This window comes from Dendroctonus ponderosae, unplaced genomic scaffold, assembly GCF_020466585.1.
Source record: "Dendroctonus ponderosae isolate FM_Combo_2020 unplaced genomic scaffold, Dpon_F_20191213v2 Dpon_F_20191213_3, whole genome shotgun sequence".
Taxonomy (NCBI): Eukaryota; Metazoa; Arthropoda; class Insecta; order Coleoptera; family Curculionidae; genus Dendroctonus; species Dendroctonus ponderosae.
This window is the reverse complement of record NW_026018508.1, coordinates 4,989,809-5,004,133: the sequence shown is the minus strand read 5'-3', so window position 1 is coordinate 5,004,133 and position 14,325 is coordinate 4,989,809. Positions and strand designations below refer to the sequence as shown.

General features: G+C 32.2%; 1 protein-coding gene across 1 annotated transcript in view; it reads right to left on the bottom strand.

Moving 5' to 3' along the window:
• Positions 1-3,946: 3,946 nt before the first annotated feature.
• LOC109540336 overlaps positions 3,947-14,325 on the bottom strand; it is an 84,567-nt gene continuing 74,188 nt past the window's right edge. The window contains exons 3-6 of the mRNA XM_019908684.2: positions 7,951-8,207; positions 6,747-6,924; positions 6,551-6,691; positions 3,947-5,664 (exon numbers count right to left, since the gene is read on the bottom strand). Of these exons, the coding sequence (XP_019764243.1) occupies positions 5,368-5,664; positions 6,551-6,691; positions 6,747-6,924; positions 7,951-8,207 (873 nt within the window). The 3' untranslated portion in view covers positions 3,947-5,367. The remainder of the gene's footprint in view (positions 5,665-6,550; positions 6,692-6,746; positions 6,925-7,950; positions 8,208-14,325) is intronic.

Here is a 14,325-nt window from a genome sequence, read left to right as displayed (position 1 = left end):
CACAACCAAATTCAGATCCGGTCCAAATTCCACCGATTGCTTTATTATCGCCCTTTATTATACCGTTTTATTTTTTTTTAAGTATAGAAACTTTTTAAAACGAAAAAGCTTAGAGCTCAGCTAAGCTTTTTTGTTTTAAAAGTAAGTAAAAAACGTTTTAGAATAGAAACTTTTGTAATATTTTTCTAATCGAAAAAATGTGTATATTAATTACGTTCCAATAGATGAGTCTATTTTTAATCGCAGATTTTTTGTGGGCATAGATAATCATAAAATAATAATAGAGCATAAGTTAATACAGGAACTAGACAGTCTCTCTTGCCAACATGGGTGATCTTGACTATTTTTTTCAAATGTTAAAGGAAGTAAAAGTGACAAAATTATAACGCTTTCTTCAAGTAAATAAAGAACTGATCATCTCTTCTTAATTCAACACTCTCAAGCTTTTTTTCAAGTTGCGGTTTGACAATTCAAGGTTTCAATTTCATACAGTTTGTGTTGGAATCTTTGAATTAAGCATAATAAATGCTTCTGTCTGTATGATTAAATGCGGGTGAAAATGGGCATAGCAAATGCACATGCACTGTTCGTCGCGTTTAAAAATGGGATTGGATCATTGAATGTTTTTTTATATATTGAAATATTATCCGTGCACTTTTGTATTAATTTCAACGAAAATCTTAATTTAGTCATTCTATTTGGTGAGCGGTAGATTTAGCAGTTGTTGCACAAATTTCCAAATGGTCTTATCGTACTAAATTTCCGCTCTCGAAAAAATCTAGTGGAAATGATTGGTGTTAGTTTTCCTCTAATTCACTTAAACTTTAAATTTTTGCTCTATAGATATATCACACCTTTGTCTGTGAACACATTTTTTTACATTTTTCGACATTTTTGTAAGGCTTTGTGATTCTTGAAAGGCCTCCCAATGAACGGTAAAACTAAAATATATAAAATAATACGAGAAAAATATACTAAAATATATACGATAAAATATTTAATGTTTATGTTATTAGGCCTTATAATTTAAAATACTTTGTCCAGCGACAGCAAACATTTTCCCTTTATTGGGTTCGTTCAGATTTGCCCTAACAGCCTTTGTATATTTGTATTCCGTATAGTATTGTATTCGTGTAGTTTTGGCGTTGTGCATTAATAACTGCAGCTGAATGAAATTCAGACAAATATAAATGGCACTAAATTTAAAATTAAAATAGTAAAAGATCTGCACTTGGAGGGTTTTCGTTTAGTTGTTGTTGACTTTCGATAAGTGGAATTTGCCTTTGAAAATATTGCCGTGCGAACAGGTACTTTATAAAAAAATGCCAACAATAAACAAACTGAATTCGAACCGCCAAGTAAAGCATGGATCATCGAAAGGGCGAACAATTATATGATTAAATAATCATGTTTATTCTGTAGTTCAGTGTCTTTTTTCTCGAAAAGGTGTTTGAATGTCAGTTTGCTATCGACAGAGGAAGAAATCGGTTTAGGTAATCCTTTGTGTCGTGTGAATCTCGTTCTTAGATGGGAAATATGGAATCATTGTGGATCTTATGGTAAGTGCGGTAGTTTGTGAAAGTGTCGTGAACTCCTTGAGGATTATTGGGTAGAAAATGGAGCATGGTGCCCCAACTTGTAGAAAGCTGGTAAGAATGGACTCAAATCTATACATTTTTTAGCTTGAACTGAGCTTAGCTTTCCGACAAGCAACTGAAGTTTTATGGATTCTTTATATTTTTCTCTCTGCTGTGCTGATAAAATAAGTCTGGCTTTGGACAGATTTTCCGCTGTACTAAACACAGTTTCATCTTTCTTTCCAGGTGGCACTACGCAGATTTTGGTAAGCTTAGCATTACTTTGCCCATGGTTGCCATGTACATGTAGAACTTTTAGTCCCATATTCATCAACTGACTCGTAGCGTGGTTTCGATACCTATTGAGCTATTCTAGTTCTTAGTTAGAGTAGATTTTCAAGTTTTGATAATATTTTGGACGACTTTGTATTTTTACATCAAGCTCATTTGAAGCTTGTCTCCAAAGAACCGTTTCAGATATGCAAATATGAGTTCCAGTTTTATGTTTTTTTTTATAAAAAAAGTCAAGAGTTTTAGTTTTGCGCGTTTTTTTTCAAATTGCAATATCGACTGAATCATGACGCCGCCTATTTTGACGGTGCTAAGAACCATTTGAGCCGCAACAGAGTTCGTTTTTATATCATTGGATAGAGAATTGATAACTCGGTTCCGTTATAACACCGTGCGTGAGTAAACTCTGGTAGATTTGTCACAAGAAGTCACACGAAATTTGAATATCAGACGTTTAAGTGCAACTTTTTAGCAAAATTTCATTAAAAAAGCGTTTTCTACAGAATGTAAATTTTTCAAGTTTCTACTGGCTTTACTTTGGAAATTGAATTTTTTTATTGAAAAGTGCAGTCGCGTAAAAGCGTTCATTTTGAAATCGACATTTAAAAAGCGAGCAAAATTTATTGTTTTGAATGAATGTTTGAAGGTTTGAAGTAGTTTTTACGACTTTTAGAGCGCACTATCCTTTACTGAACGCACAACTTTTCGATTATTTTTCGTTTCGGTGAAATTTCTGTTTCCCCGCCCCGTCCCGCAATAGCTTTTTCAAATCATAAGCAACATTTTCTGAACGATGAGTGAAATTCGAAATTTTGACTTTTAGAGCGCACGTTTCTTTACTGAACACACCCCTCTGAACTTTTAGATTATTTTTGGTTTCTGCGAAATTTGTTTTCCAAAAACTCAATTCGAAATGTGCCCCGTAATAATTCTTAGAAATCCTGCAAAATTTTTCTTAACGATGAGTGAAGTTCGAAATTCTGACGGCATTTAGAGCGCACTCTTCTTTACTGAGCGCAGAACTCTGAACTTGTAAAGTATTTTACCTGCGACCGCTACTGAAAGTAGTATAAAACACACTTCCTACCATCTAAGTAAGTTCCATTTTACGCATTGTAAACCAAACGCTTGGTAAACTAAACACACAGTTCTGTCAACATTCATCACAATATAAACGATGTATCTTGTATTAAAAAATACATACCCTACTCAAAAGTGAATCTGAGGGTTTAAAAGCAAGAAGTCCGATATTTTGTCCACAAACAACATTAAAACTTGTCGGGAGAATGTAACTTATTGAATATTATTTTCTCAGTTTTAGTAAGTTACTACTTTTGCAACTTTTCCATTCGCATGTAAAGTGCTCGTTACAACTCTAATTATGTAATATACTATTTCGTTTCTGAGTTTTTTGTTAGAACTAATCGCGTCTCACTGTGCCGCACTTTTAATGGTGCTTAGCATTTAACCAAGAGGCGAATTAAATCTTTACGAGGCCGGGACTCAAATTTTAACACCTAACAAAAAAAAGATCACTACATTCTTTATTAGTAACTTTTTACCAAATGGGTCAAATGGGTGCAACGCTACTGCACCGGAGAGTTACGGTGTCGGTACGTTGTGTTGACGCATCAAGCCATGTCCGCAACACCGCGCACCTGAATTCACTGAGTTACACACGCCTACTATCTATCCTTTTTCGTGTTCTGCCCTTTTAGTTCTTCCAAGTTTAATAGGCTTTCACTATTTAATAGGCTTTCACTATTTTCTTGGGCTGCAGGTTTATGTTCAGTCGATTTCTTATATTTTTGGATGTATTCCGTTCTTTATCTTCTCGATGCACATACACACTTACTTCTACGTTTTAGTTTGTAGTTTATATATAGTCTTGCGTTTTTTTCTCATCTGCGTTATTTTTGGTGTAGTTTTCGGGCTCTTCAAATATTTTTTTCCAAACAGGTACCACACATTAAAAGTTAGGTAAATTGAAAACTATGAACGTCTCACTATCTCTCTTTTTGAAATGAGTTAAAATTATGAAGATGATTCATTAGAACAGGAAAGTAAAAACACGTTTGCATGATTCAATTAATTAAATTTATTACCTTAAACACAAACACACATGGTACACACTAAATCTTTGGTGTTTAACATTTATAATCGACATTTAGGTACTTGCGATAAAGTAAACTAACATTACCTACATTCATATACATACACAAACATATAAAGAGAAGCTGTAACATTCGCATTGCACGTTAAATATTAGTTAGGTGTTCTCATGCAAAAACGGATTAGATTTTCGCTATAATTAATAAAACATTCCTGAATATTTCAAAGCTTTTTCCTAAAATCGTTAGGTACACTACACTATACATTTAATTTTGCTGCATTTTTTACAATTTTTTTTTTCGGAATTTGGAAAATTTGGTCATATTAACAATTTGAGTGATCCTGCAATTTTTAACATCATGAATAAATCGAATCATTTAACATTAGTCCTAAATTACAATTTTATTTAACACTGATTTAACTCATTAAGATGCTTTCTAGTTTTCGAATTTATTTAAAGCTTTCGTAAATATACATCAATAAAACCTATCGAAGGAGAATATTCAATTAACAGTGAATTATAAAGTTTTTAATAGGTTTTAAGTCGAATATTATTTGGACCGAAAGCGATCTTCTGACGAGACAGGATATACTGGATGTTGTATAAATATACCGGCAAATTCTTAGAGGTGGTGGCGAACTTCGAAAATTAATATTAAGAAAAAAACTACCAAAATGCTGGAATAAAGTGGCATTTTCTGGATACAGAAAGTTGAAACCTCGGTCATTATGTATTCTTCTGATTTCAACTTTTTTAATTTCATATTTTAATGACCAGTTTCGGCAATTGAAAAAACTCAATGGAAAGGGTAAATATTTTTTGGAAAAATTCTTAAACCTAGAAGAATATTCACTTCAAATCTTCAATTTCCGCTAAAAGTCTAAAGATATATTTATCAAACACCAGGACCACACACACCTGTGACTGATTCTGAAAGAAAAGTGATTGAAGTTGTTTAATATTATTTGGACTGGTTCTTGGGTTAAAATTAGCTTAAATGGTATGTAATTACTGCCAAATATAAGTACAGCAAAACGGTTACGTTAAGGATTATACGTTACATAAAAACTGATGTTCTCTTTGGTTCCAATCTTCCTAATTCTAGGCAAATATCACAATAAAAAACTAGACGACACAAGGATTATATACAAAATATACAGTAAGTTAATACGTTTACTAAACAAGAATGTTATGCAAGTATGAATAACCTTCCCTAACGCTATCATTTTATCTAAAATAAATTTATACAATACATATTTTTCACTTGTATTGTATTCCAAGTAAAAATTTCGCATTTATCCAGCACTGTATTAGCGAGAAATCCTAATGTTAGTGTGGCCACAGGTGCACCAAAAAAATTGAATGAGTCGACACACTAACGTAAAACTAGATATAGAAGTAATTTTCGTAATCTCCAAAAGTAGGTTGTCCATTTTGCTGAGACACTGTATTGTTATTGTTCTCAAATACCTTCAATTCAGTGCTTAAATATTTGGTTTCGGCACTTTCTTTGGCTTTTATCTGCAGGTGAGAATTCTGCTTTTCATCTGTTTTTTTCGAAGGTACTAAAGATGTTGAAGATTTCGAAAGTTGCAATAAGTTGATCTTGTTTTGAGGCGCTGGTTGGGTGGCTTTGAACAGTCTGGAGGCTGGAAGTGGCGGTAGATCGGACATCCAAAAAATCTGCAAATAATTCTGATTTAGAGCAGAAAAAGAAATGAATTGGGACTTTGTTATTATATTTTTTGGGGTCTGAATGAGGCCTCAGGTTTCGGACTCAACAAGTAATTTGAATAAAATTTAAATTTTTATGAAAAATTAGCTTTTTAAACATTTTCGCATGCAAAGCGTACATTAAACAATTAGATTTTATTATAAGGGTTTTTCCTTTCAGTAGTTACTTATGACCCAAGGTTTTTTTTTGTTTTGGAATATATAATTTTTAGTTTACCAATGCTAAGAAGTATTTTTTAACAAACTAAATCATTATTTATCATCACTATTTCTACCATCATCAACAATGCGAATTTTTAATGAAAAATTGCAAAAGTAACATGTTACTTTTGGAACCTAATACTAGAAAAATAATTGTTTAGCACACTTGTACTGATGGTGCCCAAGAACTGCCTGAATTTCTCTTTCAATACACAGACGCGTCCTTCCATGGAAAGCTAATGGTAAAGATGATTTTGCATTGAATGCTAGATACTCATTTTGATAAATACAAGAATTTAGAAATAGCTACTCGTTACAGCTAACATAGCTGTAGCTGTAGATAGAAAAATAGATAAATGATAGTTTTCAACAAAAGCCTGTGAGTTTCAAAAATTACTTAAAAGACTGGTTGCACTGGCATACCGTCTGTGGCAAGCAGATCGAATGTACAATATATTCAGAGAAACATTTATTACACTTTTATCCCAATGCACATATTGAAGTAGACCAGCGATTACTAAAACTAATCTATCAATAATTACTATCTTTTAAATCAGGATGTTCTTAAGGAAAGAAGAACTTAACAATATCTTCGAGTGCCACTGTTGGACATTTCAAGATTCAAACTACTTACTTTTCTCCTTGATAGAGGTAGATAGTCTGGATTTTTCCGAATTAAAAAGTGGCATTCATGCGAAGGTAACCAAGTTTGTTGCACTTGAAGTGGCCGATCATCTGGATGCAATTTTCTTTGCTGTTCTCGTTCCGGGTTCACCTAATGGACACATTGTTTTCGTGAAATGTTCTATATGAAACTGGAAGCAGCTTACTTCATAAATGGAGAATTGTTCAACTCGCTCTTTGCTGTTGTAGCAGTTGAGAAGAAGTGAAATCAGCTCGTCGACTGTTGTTCTTGCGCTGATTAGTAGAGATTTATATTGAGAATTGCTGTTTAAAACGGAATCGTGAACTTTTACTAAACCTCCTCGGCGTGTTTGCAACGAAAACCTGAAAAAAATTAACATTATTTTAGATTAGTTTATTCAACATTTGCATCTTTCTGATATAAATTCAGAACTAGATATAAATGTGTACAGAAGGTGACAAAAATTACATAAACGGTTAGATTATAGCAACGTTTGTGTTCAAAACAAAGTTTGAATATTTAAATGCTTTCTGAATCCAACAGAGTTTCAAACTTACCATAAATAATGTGAAAAATTATAAATATTAACATTCAGTTCTCTAGAAAATATATTTAAAAAATTATAATTGCAAGGGTTTATTTAAATATCACAAAGTGATGACAAATTTGAAAAAGTATAACACTGAAATAAATTAGATAATGAATGTGCTTAACACTTAACACTTAACGAACAACTTAATATGTATTTTCTTCCATGCCCAGTTTCTTTAATTTCAACATGCATATTTAATTATTATTTATAAAGGTGTTAAAGATTTTCGGCTCTAAAGCAGTTCGTGTCCAGCTGATCATTCCCATAGACTCATGAAGCAGAAAGAGGAAAATATTTTCTTTGAGTATTGCGGCATCAAAATGTTTGTTTTTTTTTGCTTCTATGTTAAAATATGTGCGAAAGAGACAAACGCTTCTCAGGCGAAATAAGTACTCAACGAGAGGGTTTAAAAAATGTGAATTCGCCTCAACCATATAGAACTTATCTAGTAGAAAGTTCTATTGGATAAGAAAGGCATATTAACTTCTGTTTTAAATTTAAAAAAAATTATGCAAATTCGCATATGCCGATAACACGGCTGTTCGTAACTAATAAAAAAATTAAGTTAAAATTCAAGACGTGAGAAATGGTAGCTTTATTAAATTTATATTATTGGCTATCACAATGTTTTAATCTAATTATTCAATAAATAGTTTAGGGATCTTAAAGAAAATCTATTTATTGGAGCAATTGAATGAAATATTTGGGTTCTACTTTAAACAGCTTAGTAATTTTTTTATGATCAAAATTGGGCTTATATCTAATAACATCGAAAATACACAACAATTCAACTTACTTAGAATCGCCTTTGGGGTGACAACTTTGTAAAACTGCAGGTCTAGCTTCATCGTCCAGCGCTAAATGCGTTCTCACTCCCGCTTTTCTAACGGTTACTTCCATGCTCAAGTAAAACAGCTTCGGATCTCGATGTTTCATTTTGTATTTTCCTAGCAAAGTGCCCACCACTTGTTTGCAGGTGGTCTGGAAGGTGATGCTGAGAGTCTTGTATTCGATATCTGGTCGAAGACATTTTGCGTACACTTTAATGGTGGTCTGAAACAAAAGAAATTCAATATTAAACATTGAAGCTACTAAGGACAAAATCAGTAAAATCATAAATAAAACAGCTATTTATAAGTGCATTTAACATATGTCGCAATATATATCTATGGATGCATTATTATTTAATAGTATTTTATATTCCTAGGGCGAGAAGTGAGGTATTATGTACATACCACGTTTATACAAGGTGTTCCAATAATGCGTTAGGAAATTTTTAAGGGATAATCTACATGCTAAAATAATGGTAGTCATGTAAGTGGTAAATTCGAAATCTGAAATATTTTCGTGTTACAGCTCATCAAACATTTTTTTTCTTTTTATTTTTGACCTATTCTGCACATTTCTTGGCGGATCAAATCGGAAAATCGGTACAAAGTTTCAGCTTAGTGATCTATAACTTTTACTCTATTACTTAATTCTATCTATTATCTATATTCTATCTAATCTATTACTTCGCTATATAAAACAGTGACCAAAGTACGTACTTTCCACCAGGGGACCAAGAAAACCAAATTACAATTTCTCTTTCTGTAATACATAAGGGTTGAGATTTTTTTAAAGTTTGTTCTAAAACTTGAATAAATAATAATTTTCTTTGCTTTTAATTGTGTGTTTGTTCTATTTGTTGAGTTTATGGTATTCTAGAAGCAGATTAAAATCAAACTTCTATTATAAAAAATCCGGAATCAACAGAATCGGCATCAAAACATGTTCTTTGTGAGCAAAAAATTACTAATATTTTATTTGATTGATATATTTGATATATTACATGTGTGTTTTATAAGCTTTCTTTCTCCTGTTTTCCGTCGAATATGAGAAAAACCATTTTCCTAAAAATTAACTCGCAATTTCAATCCGACAGTTAAATTTACTTACATGAATATTTTCAGCTTCAACTAAATATCGAATACCAGATTTTTCCGCACAATTCTTGCAAATATTTCCGACATTCATAGCTTTATTTTTTATTCAAAATAATGTCGACTCATAGTATAACTTAACTATCATTAGTTCAGAACAAATGAACGTTACCTAATATATTTACATGCGACGACTAAACCTAGAATTAGAAATCAAAGTGTTGGGTCCTCCCGAACGGTTTCCCAGCGATCACGCTTTTCCGGTTCTTAATAGCAAAGAAAGTATAAAAAGAAAGTGGGAAAAACACCGGGATCCTTAATAATTAGGCAACTGTCAGCTTAAAGCTAGTATTGATATTCAGTGGTTTCTAATTCAACCAACAACATCTGGACGTATATTTTCTAATCTTTCTTTCCCTAGTCAATATTCTTCAAAGAAGGTTTGGTTAAATAAACATGAGGCTGATAAAAAAATATTAGTTTTATCGTTTTTTGGCAAAAATTGTAAACGAAAACAATCACTGCCATTTCACTGCATTTTTTTAATATTTTGTAAAGTGGACAGCAATTAATTAGGCCCGTTTTTTTATGCATAATAATGCTAATAATTTAACGTTCATTTTAGTGCAAAACAAAAAATATTTTGAAAAAATACAAATTCACGAACGAATTTCCGTTGCTATAGGAAAATTCGAATTAGACTATAGCATAGAATGTACATCACATAAAAATATTGAAGAATTGTTAATTTTGTAATCGCAAAATAGAAAAACAATATCTTAAAAGTCTTATAGTATTTGAATAGACGCTTTTTTACGTTTTTCAAGGAATTGATTCAATTTTTTTTCGAAAATATTTCTCTTTAAAAATTAAAAATTTTGTACAAATTTTATAAATCAATATTAGAAATTTATTTTTGTTTAATATTGGAGAAGCTTTTCTGTTTCTCATACAGAAACTATTACTGTTCACCAATCAGTATTTTGTATAACGTCAGCATTATTTTAAAAATACGTTTCTAATAAAGAAAAATAACAAAAATGTCACTTAGATACAAAAAAAAGCAGTAGAAGTTTATTTTCACCAATAGCAACAGAACGAGCCCTTCCGTATTTCTATATCCCACTTGCATTTGTCTTCTTTAGCATATCAATTCAAACAGGGCTTCTCTTTCTCATCCAAGTTCTCGTTGTTTCACATGTGTGTTTTAAATTTTTTATGTTCTTTCTTAATTGTTCTTTCACTTCTCTTTGTTACCAACCTTTCTATTTGAAATTCCTTGGGACACTGTCAAAGTTTTGCATATCTAGGTCTACTTCTAAATTATCTGATCTGTTTTAATAAGAAGACATGGTATTCTGCATTGTTTTCGTCCAACTGGTTTTCCATATGTTAATTTTTTACTTTCCAGTGCCTTGGCTGGTACCTTTTTCTGCCAATTTCTGTGAATGCTCGTAGCCTGCTGCTTTCGGTCCTTTCAACATTTGCACCGATTTATTAACTTTCTTTATTTATTTACCATCCGTTGTATTTTCCTCTCCTTCGTTCAATTTTTTCGGTCTCTCATTTGCTACATTCCCAGTCTTCGCTTTCAACACCATGGGTGTCTTCTACAATAACTAATTCCTTGAAGTAGTCTCCGTTTCTCTGTAGTTTCATTTTCTCGACTTATGATCTCGTACTTATTTTTCACCTGTCTTATATTGTTTGTCTTCTTCTTTTGTGTTTTTTGGACCCTAAAGAACAGCTTCTGTTTGCTTTTACTATCATTTTCCATATTTTAGTCAAAGTTTGGGTTTAAACTGATTGTATGATTGATTCGCCCGATATTAGTTAATTAACATAGAATACATAGACAACAAGGATATATTTAGCTGGTCTATAATCTATGTTAGTGAATAAAATACCACTAATCTAAGGGCATAGAAATTGTCTATTAATACTGATGGATAAACGGAAAAAATTACAGTAAAAAACTACAATTGCTGTTGATAAAAGTAATGTAAAAAAGGGGAGATAAATTGCTCAAGAGCAAATTGCTGTGGGTAACTAACTTTCATATGTCCTAAACTAATCTCAGCCTTTTCACCGGATAGAATAATTTCATTTAATTAGCTAACAATAACGACTAGGCTAGAGGAATTTATATCTAGTGAATTAACTAATCAGAGTCACTAATAGAAATAATACCGCCCGCATAGTAATTATGCTGTTTTTCGCAATATACGCAGTTTTCAGTGCCTGTTTGCTTTGAGATAAAACCACACAATAGCAAGAACTTTCTATATTGTTTATTGTAAAAGGCGAACTATATATGTCCAATTAAAAACCATATTTATTGCATGTGTCTCAACACACTTTGTGTGTTGATTATTGAGCATCGCAACATTGAAAGTGTGGGTAAATTTCGTGTAGTTTTCAGCATTATGTAGAACATCAGAAAGTGTTCGGTTTTTGCGGCWATTGCTTGAAACTGGTTAGTTTGTGGGATTTTAGACCGCCGTGGAAAAATAATTTCTTCCTAGTTTTGCAAGCAGGAATGGCTTCCCTCTTCAGAGGTGGTTTTGCTTGAAAACGTYCATTGAACWGATCTGATCTGATGACATCATGCGGGTTGCGGAAATAAAGTAGAAAGTCAAAAAGGACTTAATAGTCCAGAAGATTACAATTTTGTGAACAAATAATGGTCCCATATGAAAATAACATGTTCTCACATAATACTGTATTCACTCTTAACCACTGAGAATCCACACATAATCCATGAAAGATTAATTAGAAATAAATGTTAGGATCAGGATTAAAAATGCATATGTATATTTTTAGTTCGTATGTGGAGGAATATAAAATGTTGCTAAAACTATTTGATTTAGCAAGTTACCTATTCACATTTTTCGTTAGGTTTCGGTTTTTTTTCGTTCCACAGATTTTGTTGATTTTGTGTCTTCTGCATATAAAGTTTCTCGGGTCTGCATATTTCAGTCTTTCTTTGGACCTGGTTTGGCTGCAATGAATCTTTGAACTAAAACCCGCTTAACAATTAGATGGTGTCTAGGATGAAAGTTTGCAAAAAACTTAAAAAATCACTGTGCTGCCCGATTCTTCTAAAATTTGGTGAAAGTAGAAGTCGTGTATTTTTGAGCAAATGCCCAGAATTTTAATTATGTGCGTACTGTAGTTTGCTCGTAATGAAATTTTAAACAATAACCCGCCTAACGCACTTTGGATGATTTCTTGAATGAAAGTTTGCAAAAAAAATTTAAAAATCATTGTGCTTTCCAATTTTGCTAAAATTTGTTGAAAGGATAAATCGAGGCTTTTAGAGCAAAAGTCCACAATTTAAACTTTCTGTCTACTGTAGTTTGCTCGTATTGAAATTTTGAACGATAATCGGTTAACCCACTTTAGATGCTTTCTTGGATAAAAGTTTGCAAAATTTTTTTAAAATAATTGTGCTTTCTAGTTTTGCTCAAATTTGTTGAGAGTTAAATCGAGGCTTTTTGAGCAAACTCCGTCCAGAATTTAAACTTTCTGCCTATTGTAGTTTGCTCGTTATGAAATTTTGAACAATAACCCGCTTAACACGCTTTGGATGATTTCACTGTGCTTCCCGATTTTTATAAAATTTGGTGAAAGTATGAATCGCGCGAATTTTTGAGCAAACGCCCAGAATTTTAATTTTCTGTCTCCTGCTTAATTTTCTGTCTCTTTGCTAAAATTTGTTGAGATTATAAATCGAGCCCTTTTGAGCAAAGCCCATAATTTAAACTTTCTGTCTACTGTAGTTTGCTTGTAATTTAATTTTGAACGATAACGTGCTTGACGCGTTTCGGATGATTTCTTGAATGAAAGTTTGCAAACATCTTTAAAAATCACTGTGCTGATTTTTCTAACATTTAGTATAAGTATAAATTGTGAATTTTTGAGAAGAATTTTAATTTCGTGTCTAATTTAGCTTGCACGGAATGAATTTTTGAACAGAAACCCGCTTAACGCGCTTTGAATGAAAGTTTGCAAAAAAATTAAAAATCACTGCGCTGTCCAATTTTGCTAAAATTTGTTGAGAATATAAATCGAGGCTTTTTSAGCAAAAGTTCAGAATTTAAATAATTACATTTTGAACGATAACCCGCTTAWCGCGCTTTGGATGATTTTCTTTYRYTYTTAAGTATTAATCKAGGCTTCTGAGCAAAAGTCCAGAAWTTAAACTTGCGCGTAAAGAATTTTTGATCAAAAATTCGCTTARGGCGCTCTTGAATGTTTCTTGGATRAATGTTTACAAAAATCTYAAAAAAATCATGAKGGTGATGTCCGATTTTCCTAAARTTTGCGTAAAAAAGTATAAATCGATGTCTTTTGAGCAAAAGTCCGCAATTTATTAAACTTCTTGTCTACTCTCTAGCTTGCTCGTAATGCATTTTTGAACAAAAACGCGTCTAACGCGCTTTGGATGACCAATTCTCCGACATTTTTATCTGTATTTACTCTCATTTATTTCTTCTCCAATAACAGCAGATTTAACAGCCAGTTTCCCGAATGTAAATGATCAACATCCATTAAAAATATATCAGTCTTTTAGTGATTTTACAAAAACTAACTAGTTTTTATTTTAACTAATAATGATGTAAAGTTTATGCAACACAATTGAATACCGCATAAAGCTAATTTTTCTAAGAGAATAAAAGGATTGTTTCTTGAGCGATAATTTTAGATCATTGAAGACTTTTTGGGTAGAGGGGGTGAGAAATCCTTTTAAATGTATATTTGGTAAACATTCGTCTGTAATGGTCGGCTATATGGCTTGTTTACATGTAAATCGCACGGATGTCGTTAAAGTCTGCTGTAACGTGTTGCTTGGAACGTGATTTTGCAAAGCATTAACAGCTTTATCTTTATTTGGGGAGCGTAAATCCGCCTAATCCATTATCGCGTTATACTGATTTTACATCTTCACCTAAGCAAATTTACTTACTTTTGGTGTTAAATGTCTTACCTCTTGGCGATATGGATGTTTGCAGTATGAGATATTTCGTCTTTTGCGATACGCGAATGGAACATAATACGTAGTTTGACTAGTAGAAAAATGCATTTATTACTATTTTTCATATGCGATGATATACACATGATAGATAGTCTTCAAGTAATGTTACAAAATTAACCGACAAATTGTGTAGGCAAAAATATGGCGTTTGTGGAAAATTGGCCTGGTGTGGAAAATGTTGGTCCCAGCAAGTAGATTTGCCCATTGAATA